General features: G+C 41.1%; 1 protein-coding gene across 1 annotated transcript in view; it reads right to left on the reverse strand.

The window, feature by feature from the left end:
- Positions 1 to 24,650, reverse strand: part of Slc9a7 (solute carrier family 9 member A7) — a 146,551-nt gene that overhangs the window by 14,713 nt on the left and 107,188 nt on the right. Inside the window, exon 14 of the mRNA XM_027432318.2 lies at positions 16,971 to 17,034. Within this exon, the coding sequence (XP_027288119.1) occupies positions 16,971 to 17,034 (64 nt within the window). The remainder of the gene's footprint in view (positions 1 to 16,970; positions 17,035 to 24,650) is intronic.

Consider the following 24,650-nt stretch of genomic DNA (forward strand, 5'->3'; position numbering starts at 1 on the left):
GATTAAGAATCAACCTTTGGTTCTAACTCCAACTTCCAAGAAGGGAAAGGGGACTGGGGATTTAGTCAGTCACTGACAGGCAATGATTTAATCAACCATGTCTGTGTAATGGGATCTGAAACAAAGAAAAAACCCTTAAGTGATGGGACTAGAGAGCTTTGTGAGCTGGTGAAGTTCTAAGAGAGTGGTGCACCAGCAAAGGAGATGGCAGCTCCAGGGAGCCCCCGATAGCTGTCTTATTCACCTACTTATTCCATTTGCTTCCTCATAAATTGTATGATTTATAGTAAACTAGTAATGGTAAGCCGGGTGCATTCCTAATCTCTGTGAGCCACTGGAGTGAATCAGAGAGCCTGAGTAGGAAGTTGTGGGAGCCCCCGGTTTATTGCCAGTAACTACCTAAGACTTACAACTGGCATCTGAAATGGAATTTACATGTCCATTAGGATCATCATCTGGCATTTATCCATGGTACCTTAAAAGGGCTTTGAAGAAGAAAGCTAGACAAAGAGAAGGCATTTAACAGGCTAATCAGTAGTTCTAAGGCTCTCTAGCCCTCGGGCAGCTCCTGGCCCACCTAGGCTACAAGTTCCTTTCTCAAATATGGACCTTGAAACTCCTGATCCTCCTGTGTGGATGACAGACCTGCATGCCATTGACTAGTAAGAGGTGCTGAGGAATTGAACCTGTATACGAAGCCAACACTCCACCTACCCACGGATAATGGGAGGGTTACTGTGCAGAAAAAACGAATACATATTTAGCATTAGAAGTACTGTAAGTTCAGATTTAAAAAAAGAGGTTTTGTGGGTTTGGGGGGTTTTCTGTCTTTCTTTTTAGGGGTACACATGGTTATTAAAGAACCTAAGACAGGGCTGGGTGAGGTGACACACGCCTTTAATCCCAGTGCTGAGGAGGAAGTCCAAAGGACCCAAATGTAACTCACAGCAATTATAGTACTAAAGTACACACTCCTGGTGGAGATTTAAGGTGTCAATGAGACATGTAATGCAGGAAGTTATATGTTCAAGTACAGAAAACAGAGAATGTTTGAGAAAACCTGTGCTATGCAAATGTGTTACAACTCCCACACTATGCAAATGCAAGCACTCCTTAAGGTTTCATACTAGCCCCCAATCTCTGTAGAGCAGGCCCTCTGAGTACTGAAATTACTCCCTTTTCCAGCCCATTCCCTCCCTTGGAAGTGTACTATCTCTTAATAAACCATCAGATTCTGCTGCAACTATGCCTCTGCTCAATGCTTTGGTCAGAATGCAAAAAACTGGCAGCCTTCTAGAAGTGCCCCCTAAACCCTGGTATCTGTTAATATCAGCTGGCAACCCAGTCAGGAGGTGAGATTTACATTGCTAATCTCCTAAACTGTCCACTCAATCTGGAGGCACCTGAGAGGAGCCACTCCAGATTATAGGCACAGGTTGGGCAGTTCAGAGCGATTGCAATGCCCATCACTTGAAAACTCTTAAAACAGGATAATCTGGTCATAAACCAAGGTTAGAAATTAGACTTCACTAAATGCAAGAAAATATTCAGTTCTCCAGGCACCATTCCATGCAGCTCTCTGGTAAGGACTAATAACCTAAAGGGAACCTGGGATGCTTTCCTCCCCACCCCACCTGCAACAAGCAGCAATCCCTCCCTCCCTCTCTCCTTTCCTTCTGCTCCTTTCACTTGCCCCAAGGCTGATGGGGACAGTTGGTACAGGGTGGGACCACCTGAGCACTTACTGGTGGTCCAGATGTCATAGGTCCATGTTACAAGCCCTGGGCATCAAAGCACTAGAGGAAGCAGTTTTGCATATAACCATAGGATGTTAGTGGTGCAGGGACTACTACTCCCTTGCACACTGCTACCTCTCTAGACTTGTCTGCACTGCGGCACTTCCACCTGCCTCCTCAAAGAGGAAGGGCAGAAACTCCCTGCCTGAGGCTTATTAAAATGGTTGGCACCACTGGAGGAGGCACAGCAGCACTCCAGAGTAACACATGGCTCCTTACAACACTCAAATATATACCCCCGGGGCAGAGATTTAAAATGCTAATGAGCCATACTATACATGAAGTTGTCTGTAGAACTATATGTTCAGAACATGTATGGAAAAGTCTGCACTAAACACAAGCATCCAGAAGTCCTCCAGAGGTGTCCTCCTATCCCATTACCAGCCAATTATCACAAGAGCAGGGGAGTGAATGCCAGTGACAAATTGAATGAGCTTGCAAATGTTCTCTTAGCTGAGGCTCAGTTTCACCACACTTCGATTTTGGCTTTGAAGCAGAGAATCCAGCTGAGCCCACCATATTTCTAACTTACTGAACTTTCAGCCAATGAGACTGTATCATTTTAAGACGTGAACTTCGAGGTACCTGACAAGTTTCTGCACCCCAGTAAGCCTCTCTGCCAATACAGCAATCCAAATCAGACCAAATCAAACCAAATTAGAAAAACCCATGTTTAATGAATACACTGCTTCCTGGTGGCCTTCCAGTCCCCGTAGAGAGGAGACAGGAAAGAGAGACCAGAAAAACCACAAATCTATTTCCTGGGGGACAGTTTAAAAACCCTGTGGGAGTGGTCTTGAATATCTCTGGGGGCCATCATTTGGCGTGCTTTCTGAGATGCAGCAGGGTTTGGAGGGAGATGGGGGAGGGGAGCTTGAGTGGAACTTCTACCATAACATCCCACACTCTTTGGGTATATGGATGCCAGGGTCTTGGGTGGAACTTCCACCATAACATCCCAGTCTCTTTGGGTATATGGATGCCAGGGTCTTGGGTGGAACTTCCACCATAACATCCCAGTCTCTTTGGGTATATGGATGCCAGGGTCTTGGGTGGAACTTCCACCATAACATCCCAGTCTCTTTGGGTATATGGATGCCAAGGGCTGGGGTGAAGCTTCCACCATAACAGTACCCTGTTATAAGAGCCCCCATAGGCTATGAGAGAGCAGAGGAGCAAATAAAGTCATTTGATTTGGGTCTTTCTTTTGACAAGAAAGCCAACTAAGCACTTGGGTGATAATAAGGAAATTACAGACCAGGAGTCAAGCCTCTGGATATCACAGGCTTGTCCAGAGCCCTGTTCAGGGTGTTCCAAGATGCACGAAAATTCCTTGGATTAAAGTGAAAAGGCAGATTCGGTTTCAGTGGGGCTGGGTGATGCCTAAGAGTCTGCATTTCTAGTAAATTCTTGACTTCCAGGCTTCTGAGCTACAAGAGATAGATGTGACCTCCTAGGGGAAGAGTAAGTAAGGTTCTCTACCATGGTTCCCACCATGACCCTTGATTCATCATCCAATTAAGCCCAGTCCTTCAGGATAGAAAAGTGGTTTCTATCCTGTACCTATTCTGAGAGCCTGGAACAGGCATTCAATAAACATCTTTCAAGTGGATGAGTAAGTTCAAATTACTGCAAAGCTTCTAGAAACCAAACAAAAAATAGCAAAAAGGGAAATCAAGGCTACAAAGGCAGCAACTGCAAGACAAAAAGAAAAAGATGATGTCCTGGACTTTAATCCCAGCACGCAGAAAGCAAAGGTAGATGAGTTTGAGGCCAGCCTGGTCTACATAGTGAGTTCCAGGACAGCCAAGGCTATGTAGAGAGACCCTGCCTTAAAAAAAAGAAAAGAAGGTGGGAGGGAGGGAGGGAGGGAGGGAGGGAGGGAGGGAGGGAGGAGGGAGAGAGAAAGAAAAAATGAAAAATGGGATAGGGCAAGGAATCAGAGAACAGTAATTTGAAGAAAGTCATTTCAGCAACTGATTTTAGCAGGGTGGGGGGGGTGGGGGATTGGGAGGGTTCCAGGGACAAATGAATCCAACTTGCTCACAAAGTTCTCTGTCAATGCAACTCTAAACATCTGATTTTCAATGGTGCACATGCGCACACACACGCGCACACACGCGCACACACACACACACACACACACACACACACACACACACACACACACACACACACACACACTTACTTCTTCCTCACACTCTATTAGCACATCCGTTTGTATGCTGGCCTTGTTGATATGATAAAGGCAGGAGTCACAACCTGAGTTGCCCAGGGTGGGCCTCATCAATGAGTGATCTTCTGGAAAACTTGAGGAAGGAAGTGACTGAAGTGTCAGCATGTCTAGCCAACAGAAATCCCAGCTTTGTCTGCTCTGGCATGAAAGCCCCTCTCTAATTGGATGAGAAGCTACTAACCCTGTGGGCAAGCAGCTTGCTTCCAGCTGAGCTTGTTTTTGTTTTGGTTGCAAAGTCGCCAAGACCTCTAGAGAAACAAAACAACTATGTTTTCAGGTCTTGTTTTTGTTCTGATGAGTCCAACTTGCCAAAAACACAAAGTTGGAGTCTGCCCACAATATTCATATGTTTCCTTCACAGAGCCAAAAGTTTCAGCCAACTGCTCCTTCCTGTCTCCCACATGAGCTAATGGTAGCTTGTAACTGTGACATTCTTTACAGCTTGGGCTTCTGCAAACAGTAAGGAAAACTGTCTTTATTGCTTTGGTTTGTTGTTTTTTTTATTTTTTAAAAACCAACTGTAGTTTCCCTTTAGTCCTCTCTTCCCTATCCCTCACCACACCTCCCCTTTGCCCCCACCTGCAACCACTCCTCCTTCACTTCTGTTTAGGAAAGGGCAGGTCTCCCATGAGTATCAACAAAACATGGCACATCAAGATGCAGTGAGACTAAGCACCTCCCCATGTATTAAGGTTGAGCAAGGCAATGCAGTATGAACAGGGTCCCAAAATCCAGCAGAAGAGTCAGAGATAGCCCCTGCTTGCATTGTTGGGAGTTCCACAAGAAGACCAAGCTACACAACTAGAACATATACGCAGTGTCTAGGTCAGTCCCATGCAGACTCCCGGATTGTCAGTTCAGTTTCTGTGAGCTCCCTTGAGCCTAGGTTAGTTGTTTCCGTGGGTTTTCTTGTGATGTCCTTGACCTCTCTGGCTCCTACAATCTTTCCTCCCTCTCTTCAGCAGGATTCCCTGACCTCTGCCTAAAGTTTGGCTGTGGGTCTCCGCATCTGTTTCCATCAGTTGCTGGATGAGGCCTCTCTGATGACAGTTGGGGTAGGTAACAGTCTATGAGTATAGCAGGATATTGTTGACATTTTTCTCCTGTGGTGTTTAGCTCTATCCTAGGTCTCTGGGTCATCCAGCCTCTGGGTCCTGGCCCTTCATGCAGTGCCAGGAGTGGGCTCACTCTTGTGGCATAGTTCTCAGGCTGGACCAGTCATTGGTTGACCACTCCCACAATCTCTGTGTCACCCTTACTCCAGCACATCTCATAGGCCAGGCCCAACAGACTGTAGGTGGAAGGTTATGTGGCTGGGTTTGGTGTCCCAATCCCTCCAATGGTAGTCTTGACTAGTCATAAGAAAGTGGCCAGTTTAGGCTACTCATCCACCATTGCTAGGAGTCTTAGCTGGGGTCATCCTTGGGAATTCCTGGGAGTTTCCCTTGCACCAGGTTTCTACCTCACCTAGAAATGCTTCCCCATTTCCAGTCTTTCAGTAATCTCCCCCTCTATCCCCTAACCTGATTCTCCATGTTCCATCCCCACCCACCCCCAAGTCTACCCAAAAAATCTATTTCTCCTTCCCAGGGGGATAAAGGCACCCCCCCAGCCCTCCTTGTTACCTAACCTCTCTGAGTCTATGGATTTATAGCATGGCTATCCTTTCCTTTATAACTAATATCCAAGTATAAGTGCAAATGTGTTTGTACTCACTGGTAAGTAAGTACATGTTTGTCTTTCTGGGTCTGGGTTACCTCACTCAGGATTTTTCTGGTTCCATCCATTTGCCTGCACATTTCCTGATGTCACTGTTTTTAACAGCTGAGTAATACTGTAATCAGTAATCATGTAAATAAATGTACCACATTTTCTTTATCCATTCTTTGGTTGAGGGACATCTCAGTTGCTTCCAGGTTCTGGCTATTACAAATAAATCTACTATGAACATAGCTGAGCAAATATATTTGGGTTATGACTGGGAATCCTTTAGGTATATACCCAAGATTGGTATAGTTGGTTCTTGAGGTAAATTGATTCCCAATTTTCTGAGAAACCACCATACTGATTTCCAAAGGGGCTGTACAACCTTGCACTCCCACCCAGCAATTGAGGAGTGTCCCCCTTGCTCCACATCCTCTCCAGCATGAGCTGTCACTTGTGTTTTTGATTTTAGCCATTCTGGCAGGTATAAGGTGGTATCTCAGAGTCACTTTGATTTGCATTTCCCTGATGGCTAAGGATGTTGAACATTTCTTTGGGAATTTTTCAGCCATTTGAGATTCCTCTGCTGAGAATTCTGTTTAGATCTGTGCCCCATTTTTTTAGTTGTGTTCTTTGGTTTGTTGATGTCTGGTTTCTTATGTTTTTTATATATTTTGGAGATTAGCTCTCTGTCAAACATGGGGTTGATGAAGATCTCATCCCATTCTGTAAGCTAGTTTGTCCTTTTGGCAATGTCCTTTGCCTTTCAGAAGCTCTTCAGTTTCATGAGGTTCCATTTATTAATTTTCAATCTTAGTGTCTGCACTACTGGTGTTCTATTTAGGAAGTTGTCTCCTGTGCCAATGTGTTCAAGGCTAATCCTGCTTTCCTTCTATTAAGTTCAGTGTATCTGGATTTATGTTGAGGTCTTTGATTCACTTGGACTTGAGTTTTGTACAGGTTGATAGATATGGATCTATTTGCATTCTTTTACATGCCAGCATCCAGTTAGATACCACCATTTGTTGAAGATGTTTTCTTTTTTCCATTTTATAAATTTGGCGTCTCTGTTGAAAATCAGGTGTCCAAGGTATGTGTATTTACATCATTGTCTTCAATTCAAATCCACTGATCCACCTGTCTATCTGTTTTTATGCCAATACCATCTGTTTCTTATTACTATAGCTCTATAGTGGATCTTGAAATCAGGGATCATAACACCTCTCACAGTTCTTTTATTGTACATGATTGTTTTAGACATCCTGTATTTTCTTATAGGAAGTTGGGTATTGTTATTTCAAGGTCTGTGAAGAATTGTGTTGGGATTTTGGTGGGGACTGCATAGAATCTGTAAATTGCTTTTGGTAAGATGTTCATTTTTACTACAATAATCCTACCTATCCAAGATTATGGGAGACTTTCCATTTTCTGATATCTTCTTTAGTTTCTTTATTTGGGGACTTAAAGTTTTTGCCATTCAGGTCTTTCACTTGTTTGGTTAGAGTTACCCCAAGATATTTTACATTATTTGTGGATAGTGTGAAGGGTGTTGTTTCCCTGATTTCTTTCTCAGACCATTCATCATTTGTATATAGTAGGACTACTTTTTTGAGTAAATCTTATATCCTGCCACTTTCACTAAAGGTGTTTATCAGCTGTAGGAGTTCCCTGGTAGAATTTTTGGGGTCCCTTTTTTATACTACCATATCAACTGTGAATAGTGATACTTTTTCTTCTTTTCCAATTTGTTTCCCCTTGATCTTTTTAATTGTCTTATTGCTCTATCTAGAACTTCCAGTACTATGTTGAATAGCTATGGAGAGAATGGACAGCCTGGTTTTGTTTTTGTCTTTATTTTAGTGAAATTGCTTTGAGTTTCTTTCCATTTTATTTGGTGCTGGAAATCAGATAACTATATATTGCCTTTATTATGTTTAGGTACGTTCCTTGAATCCCTGATCTCTTCAAGAATTTTATTACGAAGGAGTATTGGATTTTGTTAAAGGCTTTTCCAGCACCTAATGAAATGATCATGTGGGGTTTGTTGTCGTTGTTGTTTTATAAATTTATTTATTCGTTTATTTTACATCCCAGCCACAGTTTCTCCTCTCTCCTCTCCTCCAAGTCCCTACCCCACCCCTCCCCTGTTCCCACCCCTCAATCCACTTCTCCATTTTTTGTTTAGGAAAGGGCAGATCTCCCATGTATATCAACAAAACATGGCATCAAGTTGCAGTAAGACCAAGCACCACTCCATGTATTAAGGCTATGCAAGATGACATAGTATGAGGAGTAGGGTCCCAAAAGCCAGTAAAAGATTTGGAGACTGCCTCTGTTCCCATTGTTAGGAGTCCCACAAAAGGACCAAGCTACCACCTTTGGGCTTATACCCAAAGGATGCTCAATCATACCAGAAGTTTCATGTTTTTTTTTTCTTTCAGTTGGTTTATATAGTGGATTACATTGACAGATTTTCATATGCTGACCATCCCTGCATCTCCGGGATGAAGCCTACTTGATCATGGTGGATGATCTTTATGATGTGTTCTTTGATTCAGTTTGTGAGTATATTTTTTTTGAGTATTTGTACACCACTGTTTATAAGGGAAATTGGTCTGTAATTCTCCTTGTTGAGTCTTTGTGTGGTTGAGATATCAGGGTAACTGTGGTCTCATAAAAAGAATTTGGCAATGTTCTTTCTGTTTCTATTTGTGGAATAACTTGAGGAATACTGGTATTAGCTCTTCTTTGAAAGTCTCCTAGAATTCTGTGCTAAAACCATCTGGCCCTGGGCTTTTTTTTTGGCTGGAAGACTTTTAATGACTGCATCTATTTCTTTAGGGGTTATACATCTACTTAAATTGGTTATCTGATCTTGATTTAATTATGGTAAGTGGTATCTATCAAGGAATTTGTCCATTTCTTTTAATTTTTTCAATTTTGTGGAGTATAGGTTTTGAAATATGACCTAATGATGCTCTGGATTGCCTCAGTTTCTGTTGTTATATGCCTCTTCTAGTTTCTAATTTTGTTAATTTGGATAGTCTCTTTCTACCTTTTAGTTAGTTTGGATAAAGGTTCGTCTGTCTTGATGATTTTTTCAAAGAACCAACTCTGTTTCATTGATTCATTGCATTCTTCTCTTTGTTTCTAGAACTTGTAAGGAAACTGGTTTCTAAAACTAGTAAGGAAACTGTCTTTATTGTAGAAAAATGATTTTCCTTCCTGTATCTCATTACTGTCTTTACCTGTAGATGACCATTTAAAAAACAAGGTCAAGAGAACTGCCCTTTCTAGAAGAGGACAAATATCTGGATTTCCCCCACCTCTAGTTCAACTTCCATGACATCACCAAGCATTGAAGGTATATCAGGACAACCACAAGAACCTAGGTTTCATCTACATGGGAGGCCCACTGATTGCTCTGGTTGCTCAAGGTCATTTAATGCTCCAGAGCATGCTGTTTGTGGTTCCTTGGAGCAAGAAAGCCAGTGACGAAGATGTGTAGGAAGCCCTTTTTGTGCGGGGAATGAGTTGTAGCAGGGTACTTGGGGAACCACACTGGAAGTCTGCCTATTTTTTCCATCCTGACATTAATTTTGAATGTTTTCAAAAGGCCAGCATGACTTAATGTAAAACTTGGGAGGAGGAGGTCAAGGGAATCAGTGACATACCCAGTCCCAGGCAGGCAAAACAGATGCCATAAGAAAGCAGCAAAAGTCACTGTTAGCCCTATCAATGTCATCTTGGAGCTGCCAGCAACACAGAGCTGATCTGTCCAGGGTGTCAAGTCATTCATCCTACCTGGAGAAAAGGCTGCTTTAGCCTCACTGCAGTATGAAATGCCAGAACTAACTAATAACACTATTACTTCCCAAATATTTCCAGGGAAAATTGACAGCAAGTTCATCACTAAGTCTAACCACAAATGCAGTGTTAGCATGGCAAGACAGCTAATTAGTAAGCAGAGGGGATGTGAGAGGGGAAAGAGACCCTTTAATTTTCCAATTCTGATTTCTGCTTTCTCACTCATTGGCACCCAGGAATTCTATGTAGTTGCCCATGCCACCTGGGACATATTACACATTGAATTGTTAAAACTGTGTCATTTCTGGGCTGGAGAGATGCTCAGAGGTTAAGAGCCCTTGCTGCTCTTCCAGAGGTCCTGAGTTCAATTCCCAGCAACCACATGATGGCTCAACCATCGGTAATGAAATCTTGTGCCCTCTTCTGGCATGCAGGCATACATGGAGGCAGAATGTTGTATACATAATAAGTAAATAAAATCTTTAAAAAAAATACTGGCTTAAAAAGAAATGCTCCCCCCCCCTGCCTGCCGCCTGAGTGAGTCTGGGCACTGCTCTGCTCGAGACCTCCCCCATCACCCCCTGCTGGCTTCTTACTGAGCATCCCTCTGGACATGAGTAGACCTGCCCAGACCAAAAGGCCCACCCTGAGTCTAGATGAATCTCACCCTTGTCCCACCTCGGCCCTCTGCCCTCCACCTGCTGCCTGAGACAGCGAGAGACCCCACCTGCACCTACTGGAAGAAGGGATGGGAAGACGACAGAGTAAGAAAACACTCAACAACAGAAAGACCAATATGACGCCACCAGAATCTAGGGACTCCACACCAGCAAGAACTGAAAAGCCCAATGAAGAGGCTGAAGAAGAGATGGACCTTAAAATTTATTTTATGAATATGATAGAGACCATTAAAGAGGAAACAAGAAAATAACTTAAAGAAATAGAAGGAAAAAAAGCAAAAAATTACATGAAATAGAGGAAAGCCAAACCAAAAAATTCAAGAAATAAACAAATCTCTTAAAGAATCTAAAGAAAGCCAAGAAAAAAACAACCAAACAAGTGAAGGAAACAATTCAAACAGTTCACGGTTTGAAAGCAGAATTGGAAACAATAAAGAAAACACAGAATGAGGGGATGCTGGAAATAGAAAGGCTGGATAAATGATCAGGAACCTCTGATGTAATAAGCATAACCAATAGAATACAAGAGATGGAAGAGAGAATTTCAGTTGTTGAAGACTCTCTAGAGGATATACAGTCATCAACCAAGAAAATCTCAAGTCCAACAAATCCCTTTCACAAAATATCCAGGAAATGCGGGACACCATGAAAAGACCAAACCTAAGAATAATAGGTTTAGAAGAAGGTGAAGAAATTCAGTTCAAAGGTACAGAAAACATATTCAACAAAATCATAGAAGAAAACTTCCCCAACCTACAGAAGGACATGCCTATGAAAGTACAAGAAGCTTAGAGACCACCAAATAGATTGGACCACAAAAAGAAGTCCCCTTGACACAACAACAAACTTATGGAATAAAGAAAAAATATTAGGAGCAGCAAAAGAAAGAGGCCAAGTAACATGTAAAGGCAGACCTATACGAATTACACATGACTTCTCAATGGAAACTTTGAAAGCCAGAAGAACATGGATAGATGTCCTACAAATGCTAAAGGAACATGGATGCCAGCCCAGACTACTGTGTCCAGCAAAGCTTTCAATTACTATAAATGGAGAAAACAAGATATTCCAAGACAAAACCAGATTTAAGCAATACATATCCACAAATCCAGCCCTACAGAAATTACTGGAAGGAAAACTACAATGAAAAGAAGATAACTACGCTCAAAAAACCATAGGCAATAGATAATCCCACTTTACCAAACACCAAAAAGTGGGGAAATTCACACACAATAAACCAACAACAAATCCAACACAAACAAGAATCAACAATCAATGCTCATTAATATCCCTCAATATCAATGATCTTAAATTGCCTATAAAAAGATACAGGCTAACAGAATGGATACAAAGACAGAATCATGCTTCTGCTGCATACAAGAAACACATCTCAACTTCAAAGACAGACAGTAACTCAGAGTAAAGGGTTGGGAAAAGATTTTCCAACTAAATGGACCCAAGAAACAAGCTGGTATAGCAATCCTAGTATCTAACAAAATAGACTTCAAACTAAAATCAATCAAAAGAGATGAAGAAGGGCATTTTATACTTATCACAGGAAAAGTCCATCAAGATGAAGTCTCAATCCTGAACATCTATGCCCCAAATACAAAGGCAACCACATTTGTAAAAGAAACATTACTAAAGCTCAAATCACACATAAAACCTCACACACTTATAGTAGGAGACTTCAACACCCCACTCTCACCACTAGATAGGACCTCCAGACAGAAACTTAACAGAGAAACAAAAGAACTAACATGTTATGACCCAATTGGGTTTAACAGATGTCTATAGAACATTCAATCCAAACACAAAAGAATATACCTTCTTCTCAGGCCCACATGAAACCTTCTCTAAAATTGACCACATACTCGGAAACCTAGCAAACATACACAGACACACAAAAAAATGGAATAACCCCCTGTATTTTATCAGACCATCATGCTTTAAAGTTAGAATTTAACAACAACACAAATTGCAAAAACCCTACAAACTCATGAAATTGAATAATGCACAATTGCACCATTCCTGGGTCAAGGAAGAAATATAAAAAGAAATTAAAGACTTCTTAGAATTTAATGAGAATGAAAACACAACATACCCAAATCTATGGGACACTTTGAAAGCAGTGCTAAGAAGAAAGTTCATAGCACTAAATGCCCACATGAAGAAACTGGAGAACAGTCACACTAGAAAATTAACAGCACAACTGAAAGCTCTAGAACAAAAGGAAATAAACTCTCCCCAGAGGAGTAGATGCCAAGAAATAATCAAACTGAGGGCTAAAATCAATAAAGTAGAAACTAGGAAAACACTACAAAGACTCAATGAAACAAAGAGTTGGTTCTTTGGGAAAATCAACAAGATAGACAAACCTTATCCAAACCAAAAGGCAGAGAGAGAGCATGCTAATTAACAAAATCAGAAATGAAAAGGGGGACATAATAAAGGACACTGAGGAAATCCAGAGAATCATCAGGTCATACTTTGAAAACCTGTACTCCAAAAATTAGAAAATCTAAAGGAAATGGACAATTTTTTGAATAGGTATCACTTACCAAAATTAAATCAAGGACAGATAAGCAATTTAAACAGACCTATAACCCCTAATGAAATAGAAGCAGTCATCAAAAATCTGCCAACCAAAAAAAGCCCAGGATCAGATGGTTTCAGTGCAGAATTCTACCAGAAATTCAAAGAAGAGCTAATACCAGTACTCCTCAAATTATTCCACATAATAGCAGCAGAAGGGATATTGCCAAGCTCTTTCTATGAGACTACAATTACTTTGGTACCCAAGCCACACAAAGACAAAACGAAAAAAGATAATTACACACCAATATCCCTCATGAACATCGATGCAAAAAATTCAACAAAATACTGGCAAATCAAATCCAAAAGCTCATCAGAGAAATCATCCACAATGATCAAGTTGGCTTTATTACAAGAATGCATGGATGGTTCAACATATAAAAATCCATCAATGTAATCCACCATATAAACAAACTGAAAAAGAAACACCACATGATCATCTCACTAGATGCTGAAAAAGCCTTTGACAAAATCCAACATCCCATCATGATAAAGGTCTTGGAGAGATCAAGAATAACAGAAACATATCTAATGATAAAGGCAATATACACCAAACCAACAGCCAACATCAAACTACATGGAGAGAAACTCAAGGTGATTCCTCTAAAATCAGGAACAAGATAAGGCTGTCCACTCTCTCCATATCTCTTCAGTATTGTCCTTGAAGTTCTAGCTAGAGCAATAAGACAACAAAAGGAGATCAACGGGATACAAATTGGAAAGGAAAAAGTCAAACTTTCACTATTTGCAGATGATATATGATAGTTTACATACGTGACCCAAAAAACTCTACCAGGGAACTACTACAGCTGATAAACACCTTCATCAAAGTGGCAGTATACAAGATTAACTGAAAAAAATCAGCAGCCCTACTATATACAGAAGATAAATATGCTGAAAAAGAAGTCAGAGAAACATCATCCTTTACAATAGCAACTAACAGCATAAAATATCTTGGGGTAACACTAACCAAAAATGAGAAAGACCTGTATAGTAAGAACTTTGAGTCTTTAAAGAAAGAAATTAAAGAATATACCAGAAAATGGAAAGTCTTCCATGCTCTTGGATAGGTAGGATCAACATAGTAAAAATGGCAATCTTGCCAAAAAACAATCTACAGATTCAATGCAATTCCCATCAAAATCCCAACACAATTCTTCACAGACCTTGAAAGAACAGTACTCAACTTCATATGGAAAAACAAAAAACCCAGGATAGCCAAAACAACCCTGTACAATAAAGGAACTTCTGGAGGCATCACCATCCCTGACTTCAAGCTCTATTATAGAGCCATAGTCCTGAAAACAGCTTGGTATTGGCACAAAAATAGAGAGGTAGACCAATGGAATCGAATTGAAAACCTGATATTAACCCACACACCTACGAACATCTGATTTTTGACAAAGAAGCTAAAATTATACAATGGAGAAAAGAAAGCATCTTCAACAAATGGTATTGGCACAACTGGATTCGGACATGCAGAAGATTGCAGTTAGATCCATATTTATCACCATGCACAAAACTTAAGTCCAAATGGATCAAAGATCTCAACATAAATTCAGCCACACTGAACCTCCTAGAAGAGAAGGTAAGTGGTACCTACCCTTGAACAAATTGGTACAGGAGACCACTTTCTGAACATAACACCAGTAGCACAAACATTGAGATCGACAATTAATAAATGGGACCTCCTGAAACTGAGAAGCTTCTGTAACGAAAGGACACAGTCAGCAAGATAAAACGACAGCCCACAGAATGGGAAAAGAAATTCACCAACCCCACATCTGACAGAGGGCTGATCACCAAAATATACAATGAACTCAAGAAGCTAGCCACCAAAACACCAAACAATGCAATTAAAAGTTGGAGTGCAGAACTAAACAGAGAATTCTCAACAGAGGAATCCAAAATGTCTGAAAGACACTTAAGAAAGTGCTCAACATCCTTAGCCATCAGGGAAATGCAACTCAAATCCACTCTGAGATACCAGCTTACTCCTGTCAGAATGAATAAAATCAATAACACTAATGACAATCTATGCTGGAGAGGATGTGGAGAAAGAGAAACTCTCTTCCATTTCTGGTGGGAGTGCAAACTTATACAACCACTTTGGAAATCAGTATAGCAGTTTCTCAGGAAAATGGGAATCAGTCTACCACAACATCCATAAATTCCACTCTTAGGCATATACCCAAAAGAAGCACATTCATACAACAAGGACATCTGTTTAACTATGTTTATAGAAGCATTATTTGTAATAACCAGAACTTGGAAGCAACCTAGATGCCCCTCAACTGAAGAATGGATAGAGAAAATGTAGTATATTTACACAATGGAGTACTACTCAGCAGAAAAAAAGCAATGGAATCTTGAAATTTGCAGGCAAATGGATGGAACTAAAAGATACCATCCTGAGTGAGATAACCCAATCACAAAAAAAAGAGATAAACATGGTATGTACTCACTCATTTTTGATTTTTAGACATAGAGCAAAGAATCACTAGTCTACAATCCACACTGCCAGAGGAGCTAGGAAACAAGGAGAACCCCAAGAGAAGATTGCATAGTCCCTCGAAGAAGGGGATGGGGACAAGAACCCCTGACCAAAGTGGGAGCCCGGGGGCAAGGAGAGGAAGGAGAGCCTTCATTCTGTTGCTGTTTGAAACAGAAACAGACACCCACAGTTAAGCACTGACCCATACTACTGGAATTCAGTTGTGGAGAGGGAGGAGGAATGAGCAAAGGAGCCAAGACGGGGCTGGAGAGATCTGCAGAAACAGTGAACCTGGCCTACTGATATCATGGAGACCCTTAATCAAAAATCTGGGGAAACAGCATTGGACCAAACTAAGCCCTCTGAATGTGGGTGCCAACTAGGAGACCAAGACAGTCTATAGGACCTCTAACACTGTAGCCAGTCTTTATCTCTAGAGCACAAATGGACTTTGGGAGCCCATTCCTTATGGAGGGATACTATTGCAGTCCAGATACAGCAAGGAGGGCCTAGGCCTTCCCCCAAACAATATGACAGACTTTCAATGTCCCTGGTGGGAGGCCTCACTAACCCTGGAGAGGAGTTGGGAGGTCGGTTGAGGGGGGTGGGGGGAGGTTGGGGTAGGGAACATGGGAGGATGGGAGGACGAGGGAATGGGGGGATGGATATGTAAATATGAGTAGTAATTAAAGAATTTAAATAAAAATATTTTTAAAAGAATAAGAAAAACTACTGGCTAAACAAACTGTGTCATTACTTATTATTGGTGTATTAGGCCTAATCCCTTTTTGGCCAATGTATAAGGATTCTTTGATGGTAACTTTCTCTCTACCCACACTCCTCTCTCTACCTGCAAGCCAGTGAGATTTACAAAGAAGTTTCTATTCCAAGAACAGAGTTCTGTGGAAAATAAAACTAAGTATCCAAATACACGCTCTCCTCAATAGCCAAACTCAGTTGCAGATGAAGCATCTTCAAAAACCCCAAAATCACACATGCAGCTATTGCCAAGACACTTGGGTGTATTCATCTCCTGCCATTCACATTTGACTCCTTTCTAGCCCATTCTGTCTTCTGCTCATTCAACAAACCTGCAAACTTTGCTTTGACTCAGCCTCAAGTTCTTTTCTAGGGTAAACAGCAAGCACCTGGATGCACCTGAGTACAGGCCCCAAGACTTCATGGGGACTCCTGGGGCCACACTGCCAGCAAAGTTGACTTGTGCCTCTTGTTAGTATTTCAGCCTGCAAGTCTTAGGAGACATACAGTAAGCAATGCTTCACAAAAGCAACCCAATTCTTTTTGGAGGTGCTTGAGTGCAGAGGGAGAGGCAATGTGAAACCTGGAGAATGGAGTTGCTTTGACTGGTATGGAACTATCTAGATGGAATCTCTCCTCATCCTGGTAGCCAGCTGTTCCTGGCTTGTTTTACTTACAAAATGCACCACTTTCTCATTATCTGACCTTAGGTAACTCACTTACGACTCAATTTTCAGCTTCCTACCTATAAACCAAAGTTTACAACAGCAGCAACCTAATAGGTTGTTGTCAAGATGACAATGAGGGAAGCCAGATACAATGCAGAGCATGGAGCAAATGCTCAATTTTAGCAATTTTCAACTCATATCTTTCCCAGAATGCAGCAACTTGTGACTTACCCCTTGTAAGACTTGAAAGCTGTCATTGTTAGGTGGCGGGTCTTGATCTGGGTCAACACCAACTCTAAAAGTCACCGGGAAAGAAGACAAGGAAAAAAAAAACAGAAAGCATTAGCTTGGTCCATGGCAGCCTTGCTGTCTGAGTCAGTACCTATCTTCCCAAAGCAGGAGTGGTTAGCTTCAAGGAGAGAAAGACTATCATGCAGAAGTCAGGTCCACACCACAGCAGCTCCAAAAGAGTCAGATGTTGTAAGTACTCCTGCCCTTAGCAAAGCATCTGGGAAATATACTGGCAGCTTTCCATCTGCCGTCCTGTACCGAGCGGTTCCCACTACTAAACCATGGGTCTCTTCTGCTTGGCTGCTTCCTCACTTCTGCCCTGACCTGCTTTGACACCCACGATATTTTGTTATGAAATCAGTCAGCTATACAAAGAAGCATGGGGGGGGATCTGTAGTAAGCTCCTGCATAGCCACCAAGTGCCTACCATTAACATTTATTACAGCCTCTTTATTACCATCATCCCATCTTTCCATCTCTCTTATTTGTGATTCCAATGAGGCAGTGACATGAATACATTTCTTCTAACTTGTTGTGTGTGTGTGCTTGTTCATGTGCAAACCTGTATGTGTGTGTAGGCCAGATGTCAAATTTAGGTCATTCTTCAGAACCCATCCGCCTGTGTTTTGATATTGGAACTCTCATTGGCCTAGAAATCAGCACATATGTTATTCTGGCAGCTCAGCAAGCCCAAGAGACCTTCCTATATCCCCAGTGCTGGGATTATAAACATGCACCATCATATCGAGCTTTTGTCATACATTCTGGAGATCAAACTCAGGTCCTCGTACTTGCACAGCAAACACTTCACTGAAAGCCAGCTCCCAAGCCTCCCATCCTCTGGCTTCTTTAGTATAAATGATGATAGAATCCCTCCTTTTCCCCATCTTGAGTCAGGCTTTTTTGAACCATCTTCCCAAGTAGGACCTAACTTTTGGGCTTCTTCCCTTTGCATCACCAAGTTTTACCACTAATCTTATTAAGCTGGTTTAGCCAGAACTCCCACCTTTGATATCTGATCCCACCCCCTAATATCTGGTGCCCCTGCCATCTCTCAAGTGATATCTGATCTCTATGGCCCCTTACTTCAGATACTTACTTTTGGCAAATTTCATCCATCAATCCCTATTGCTCCCTCACACTGCAAAATCATATCACAGTAGACTCTATGTCAGTCATAGTGATCCTCACTAACGTCTGCCTTGCCTTGTTAATAGTATCACAATGCTTTCTTGACCAGCATCATTAACCGGAGTCCCAGTATGATTTTAGTTCCTGTGTCCCCACATTGTCTTTATCAAAGATGAGCAGAGAACTCACACATTTGAGAGAACATGCACATTTGAGAAAAATAAAAAAAGATCAAGTGGCCAAAACCCACTTCAAATAAATTCCCAAGAAGCACTGTGACAGCTGTCTTAGCTTTGTCATATGCTACCTATTGCTACATGTATCTGCTAATTGTTTATATCCATATCTTCTTCATTCTGAGACAGGTAACATGGAGCAATGGGAGAGGAAATAGATGCCAAGAAAATCCTGTACTCCTTTCACTCTCCCAATATCTCAATATATGGACAGCATCATAAAAATGTAATGAAGCATCAAACTTTCAGCAGATTAGGCCATTATAAGCATGAAGAGGGATGCTTTGCTGTCCAGTACAAGAATGTCCTAGTCCAGCAAGCAGACACTGGACTGGACATACAAAGCCCTAAGTATATACTTATTTTTCTTCTTCTTCTTCCTCCCCATCACCTGTAACACCTGGCATCTTTCTAGAAAAAAGAGACTACATGTAAGTAAGGGGTAAATGATACCACAGATATACCCAGCCTCTCAAAGCCAACCTCTATTCTGTCCTGTCTCAAGCTTGTTGACCATTGGCCAATGTATGTGCCCCTGGGAAGGGAGCAGAATAAAAGGAAGCAGCTACCTCATTTTGTGTTGGAGGCAACGTTTTTTAGCCACAAGATGAATTCATATACACAATACATGTTTGCATCCAGGGCCAGGCAATGTTCTGGACACTTGATAAAATCCTATACTAGACCTGACACCAGATTCTTCACTGTGAACCTGGGACCACATGGGCTGTTTGCACTGAATTAGAGAGACTTTGCTCTATGCTAGAGGCTATTTCCAGGCAAAGAATTCTGGTATCTGGGATCTTGCAACTAGACCTTATCTAGTAATGTTTGAACACCAAATCTCAGAGACCTATATTTTGACATGAAAACCATCTATTTCAGTGACCCAAAAACTGCCCCCCAAAGTCACGTAAGGTCCTTAGGACACACAGATAATCTGGTGTATGAAAGTGGCTAGAGGCAAGATTGCATTCGGAACTCAACTTCATCTGTTTTTAGAGCCTCTTAATATCAATTCCATATGAGACATCCTCTAGATGGTGTTCTATAAGGTATCTATGGTAGCATTTATAAGGCCAATGGACAAGAATATACTATCAGACCTTATGAAGCTAGACAAATCTACTCAAAGTAAGCTGCTGTTGGATGCAGACTCAGAGGTGCAGTACCTCTCAGAAGAGCAGGTGACATGTTGTCCTCAGCCAAACCACAGACAGGCTGCTAAAGAACATGGGGTAACTGAGAATATGTCACTTCAGATCTGCCACTAAGAATCCCTCCTCTCTTGCACTGAGGACTGTGAAAGAAGTCTGCTTCTTAAAAGGCTTCTGCATCAGTACTGGTGAAGCAAATGTGCTGTATATCAACCCAGTTGAACAAGGAGGCACAGGCAGAACACTGTACCATCACAAGGAAAATCAAATCAAATGTAATCTAAGCTGCCAGAAGAAGTTTAGCTACAGTCCTTAAATGTTTACTACAAAAAGAAAATATGTTTTAACAAAATCATTTTAGTTTGTGGGCATAGGGTAGCCTACATAGCCTTGGCTGTCCTGGAATTTACTATGTATACCATACCCTGAACTTGTGGCAATCATCCTGCCTCTGACTCCTGAGTTCTAGCAAAGCTTTACATTTGCTGGGCATTGGTGGCACACGCCTTTAATTCCAGCACTCCGGAGGCAGAGGCAGGCGGATCTCTGTGAGTTCCAGGCCATCCTGGTCTACAGAGCAAGTGCCAGAACAGCCTCCAAAGGTACACAGAGAAACCTTGTTTTGAAAAACCAAACAAAAAAACCTTTAAATTGATTCTACTTTAAAAGAACTACTTATAATGGCTAAGACTGATCCATTTCACTCAGAGCACATAAATACCAATGGGACTCATCCATTTGCATTAGGTCCATGTGGCTGGGCCAGAATTCCAGAGCCTTAAATACTACATTCAAAACATTTTATGGTGAACTCAGGAAATTAGAACCATCTTAACTTGACCACTAGCTCATGATGTTCACAATTTGTTATAGGGAAACCCAAGAGTCTAAGTCAGTACTGTACAATAGAACTTTCTGCAGTATTCTCTACCTGCAATGTCCAGTTAGAGCACCTGCTGGCCACATGTCTCACTGAGCACTCATAGTCAGTATGAGTGAGGAACTACATTTTACGTCTTACTTTTAACTAATTAAAACTTTAAATAATCATATGTGGACAATGAAAGTGTAGATGCTAGAATAAACCCTAATTTCAGCCAGGGTTCCATATTGTCATCACTTTTTTTCTTCTTATTGCTAACTCTTTGCTTTGCCAGGGCTAACACCCAGGTTCCTGTTAGAGTGCTGTAGGGAAACAACTCCTATTCCACACAATAAGTTAAACTCTCTTGAACTAAATACCTAGACAGTGGAAGAAATGGGAGAATTAGAAAAGTATTAATGCTCTGTCCTCAGTGTAATCACTAGTGATTGATTTTATTGCTGGCTCATTAGGAATCTGCTCATTCATATGGGTGCAAAATATCCCTCTACTGATAACTTTTTAATTGCATAAAGGAAAGTGGCACTTTGACTCTAGAGAGACCTGGGGTCAGTATGCTATGCTAGCTAACTGGCCAACAGGAATATAACTAATAAATGGACAGCTTGACAACATGTGCTGCCTGAAAGGTTATGAGAACTGTCTAACCATTCTTTTACAGTACATTTTGACAAAAAAATGATCATTTGCCTCTTGTCATAATGAAACATCAGAAAAATCTCAATGATAGGACATTCTGTTAAACAACTATCCTGATTACTTAAGAACCAGTGTTATAAGAAACCATGGAAATGGAGTGGAATGAGTAAACAGACATGCCAATGAGCATAAACATTTGTTGGGTCCTATGTGTGTAAAATTCATGTTGCTTTTCACAGATGTGGTTACAGAGGAGATTGCATTTAGGAGTAGACTCGGAACACCTGACTCTGGAGTGGGAAAAAAGTGACAAATGTTAGTTAAGTGGTGAGTGCAAGTTAGTAAGTTAGTGCCTGTGTATTCACTGTTTCATTCTTTCCTTTGGGGGAAAAGTTTCAAATGTCACAGTTAAGTTTACTTAATGCCACCTTTGGTAAAGATGTTTCAAAAACACACCAGCCTATTTTTCTATCTCTAATTAATTAATACTGATGATTTATAAGCTCATGTAAAGATTCATAACATAAGATACTAGACTTGGTAAGCACAGGCAATGGCAAACTAAAGATTCTCATAATTATATAAAATTTTCTTCTTGATAATTTCAGAAATGTTCAGAAATTCTCTTTCTCCTAAAAGTAATTGATATGGAGAAAGTCTCAAGTTGACTCAGATGCAGTTAATGAAGTGCTAAGCAATGCAGCCATGTTCAGATCTGGTTGTATCACTCCCTGGAGACTTGAAGTTCTGCAGACAAGCATGGAGACTATGGAGACTGCCTGGCTCTCACATTCTGACTCATGGGGTCTCATGGAGGTACCAACTACTGATGCAAGTGCTTAGTAGGAGAATTCAAGAAGGGAAGTAAATACCTGCTTTCCAGCTTACCATGGCTTATAAATGACCCCTCAGAAGACAGACCAGGGATATAGACATGAAAGTTATTCTGTAAATTTTTTCCCATTTGAGAATGTTCACTTCTGTGATTTAATAATTACCTTTCTGGCATCTAGATGGGGCCTTGGACCAATTCCCAAGGATGACACACAGTATGCTGGGATTCCTATAAAGGGCACCACCCTTGGGTCATGGCCCAGAATCATACTGGTCGGTGTGAACAAGAGTAAAGCAAGGGGCCAGGTCATTTGGAGTGGTGCTAAGCATCGAGAAAGCCCAGACACAGGCTTCTGATTGCAGATTCTGAGCCCCATAAGATTTAACTTTCTCAAAATCCTGGGTTTGGCAACCATTTCTAATGTATTTATCTCCTGATTGTTACATCTGGGATGTTACAGAAACCTGGAGCTTTATTATGTCACATTTCAGGCACTCAGATACACCTAGATGGAGCACACTGTAACAGACATAGCAGTTTTTCTTCCAGAGTGAACTGAATTATCCTTAGTTTCATTAAGAATGAGACAAAGGTGGAAATTCTGTACCAAATGAGAACATAATGAAGTCAAATGGATGTGTTTTTTTCAGGAATGGCTAAGTACCCCAAAGTTAATAACTTTTATTCTATAACAATAATTTGTCTACTGTAGTGTATTAGTTAGCATTCTCTAGAGTCACAGAACTTATGGAATGAATCAGAGAGATTCATTCCATAAGTAGTTGTCTCTCTACACACAAACATACAAACACACACACACACACACACACACACACACACACACACTATATATATATATATATATATATATATATATATATATATGGGATTTATTATAATTGACTTACAGGCTGCAGTCCACCTAATACAACAATGGATAGCCATGAATAGAAATAGAAAGTCCAAGTATCTAGTAGTTTCTCTGCCCCACAGGCTGTATTTATCAGCTAGTCCTCTGTATGTGCTCTAAGAAGTAGGCTCCAATGCCAGTGAAGGAATGGATGTACTAGCAAGGTAAGAGCAAGTAGTTGAAAAGCAAAAGCTTCCTTCTTCTATGTCCTTATAGAGACTTCCAGCAGAAGGTATGGCCCATATTAAAGGTATGCCTTCCTGTCTCAAGATCTGAATTAAAGGCCTGTGTTTTCCAGCCTTAAAATCCAGATCTAAGATGTGCCTTCCTGCCTCAAGATCCAGATCAAAGGTGTGTTTCTTCCTACCTTAAAGGTCCAGACTGGAAGTGGAGTCACCTACTTTAAACCAAGCAGAAAATCTCTCACAGGTGTGTCCCCCATTTCTGGTTTATAGTTCATTCCAGATATAGTCAAGCTGACAAACAAGACTAGTCATCACAATCCACCCCCTGTCAACTTGACACACAATCATCTTATGTCATGGTTAATTTCCAAATGAAAACAATAACCAGGTCATAATAACTCCTAAACAGAGTATAACTATCCCACATATAATCACAAATGCATTATATATTTAACCAGGTCATACTTGTGTCTAACATGATATGACTATCCTTTGTACAGCTGCAAATGCATTATAAATTTAGAATAGGTGGCACTGTCCCTTGAAGGACATCTTTTTAGTATCTCAAACTTAAATATGATAACAATTGATATTCTTTTTTTCTTTCCTTCTTTTTTAATGTGTATATATATATATATTATATTTATATAAAAAGACCAATAATAGCAGTATGTTATGCATCAATAGCAGCAACAGCTTTTCCAAGTTCTGCAGTCATTTGAACAAAATAGTAGAGACTTGATATTCTCTTAGTTGATGTTACAACATATGATAAAGAAATCAAAAGAAAACACAAATGTCTGTACAACTACATTGCTATCAAAATACAACAGAAGCACTCACATCAACTATAACCCTCATTTCTAGGATTGGTCACGTGGCCTTAGCTGGTATTTATAACTACTTCCTCTACTATTCATCCCGTATTTCCTCCACCCTCAGCAAGGACCTCAGCAGGTCTTGGCTCTTTTCCTGAAGGAGTGACCCACACCTTCATTCCTGATGGGTCAGTGTCCTTTGTCATCCTGCCTGGATTAGGCTGTTGTAGTTTCCCATTGACTTTAATCACACGACATGGTAGCACCCTAAAGGATCTCCTGCACTCCAGACATAATCCTTCTTACCACCATTGTGGAGAACCAATCCCATTTCCCCATGGTAATCTGGATCAAGCACCCCTCCTAACAATGTTACTCCTTTCTTAGCCCGTTGGCTTAAGGGCGTCAGAAACCCAAAGTGGCCAGGAGGAAGCTGGCTTCCAGTTCAATGAAATGTTTGTTATGGCTCTTGGCAGGAGTGCTACCCCTCTGGAACCAAAATCTAGGTCACAGGAACAGGAAGCAACACTTTTCCTAGTGGGTCACTAGGAGAGATAGTGAGTGAAACTATTTCCCTTTCCAGCCCTTGAATCCTGGACCCGTGGATCCTGGCTATGGGAGAAACCATACCATATACTGGACATTTATTTAAATCATACACCTCCTTCTGGAGAACCCTGCTCCTGCCCTCCAGGCTGCTGCCACCTAATTGGCACTTTAACTGTGTCTTCAAAAGGCCATTCCATCTTTCTCTCAGGCCAGCTGCTTCAGGATGGTGAGAACATGATAAGAACAGTGGATCCCATGATTGTGGGCCCACTGTCAC

The sequence above is a fragment of the Cricetulus griseus genome, chromosome X (genome assembly GCF_003668045.3).
Source record: "Cricetulus griseus strain 17A/GY chromosome X, alternate assembly CriGri-PICRH-1.0, whole genome shotgun sequence".
Taxonomy (NCBI): Eukaryota; Metazoa; Chordata; class Mammalia; order Rodentia; family Cricetidae; genus Cricetulus; species Cricetulus griseus.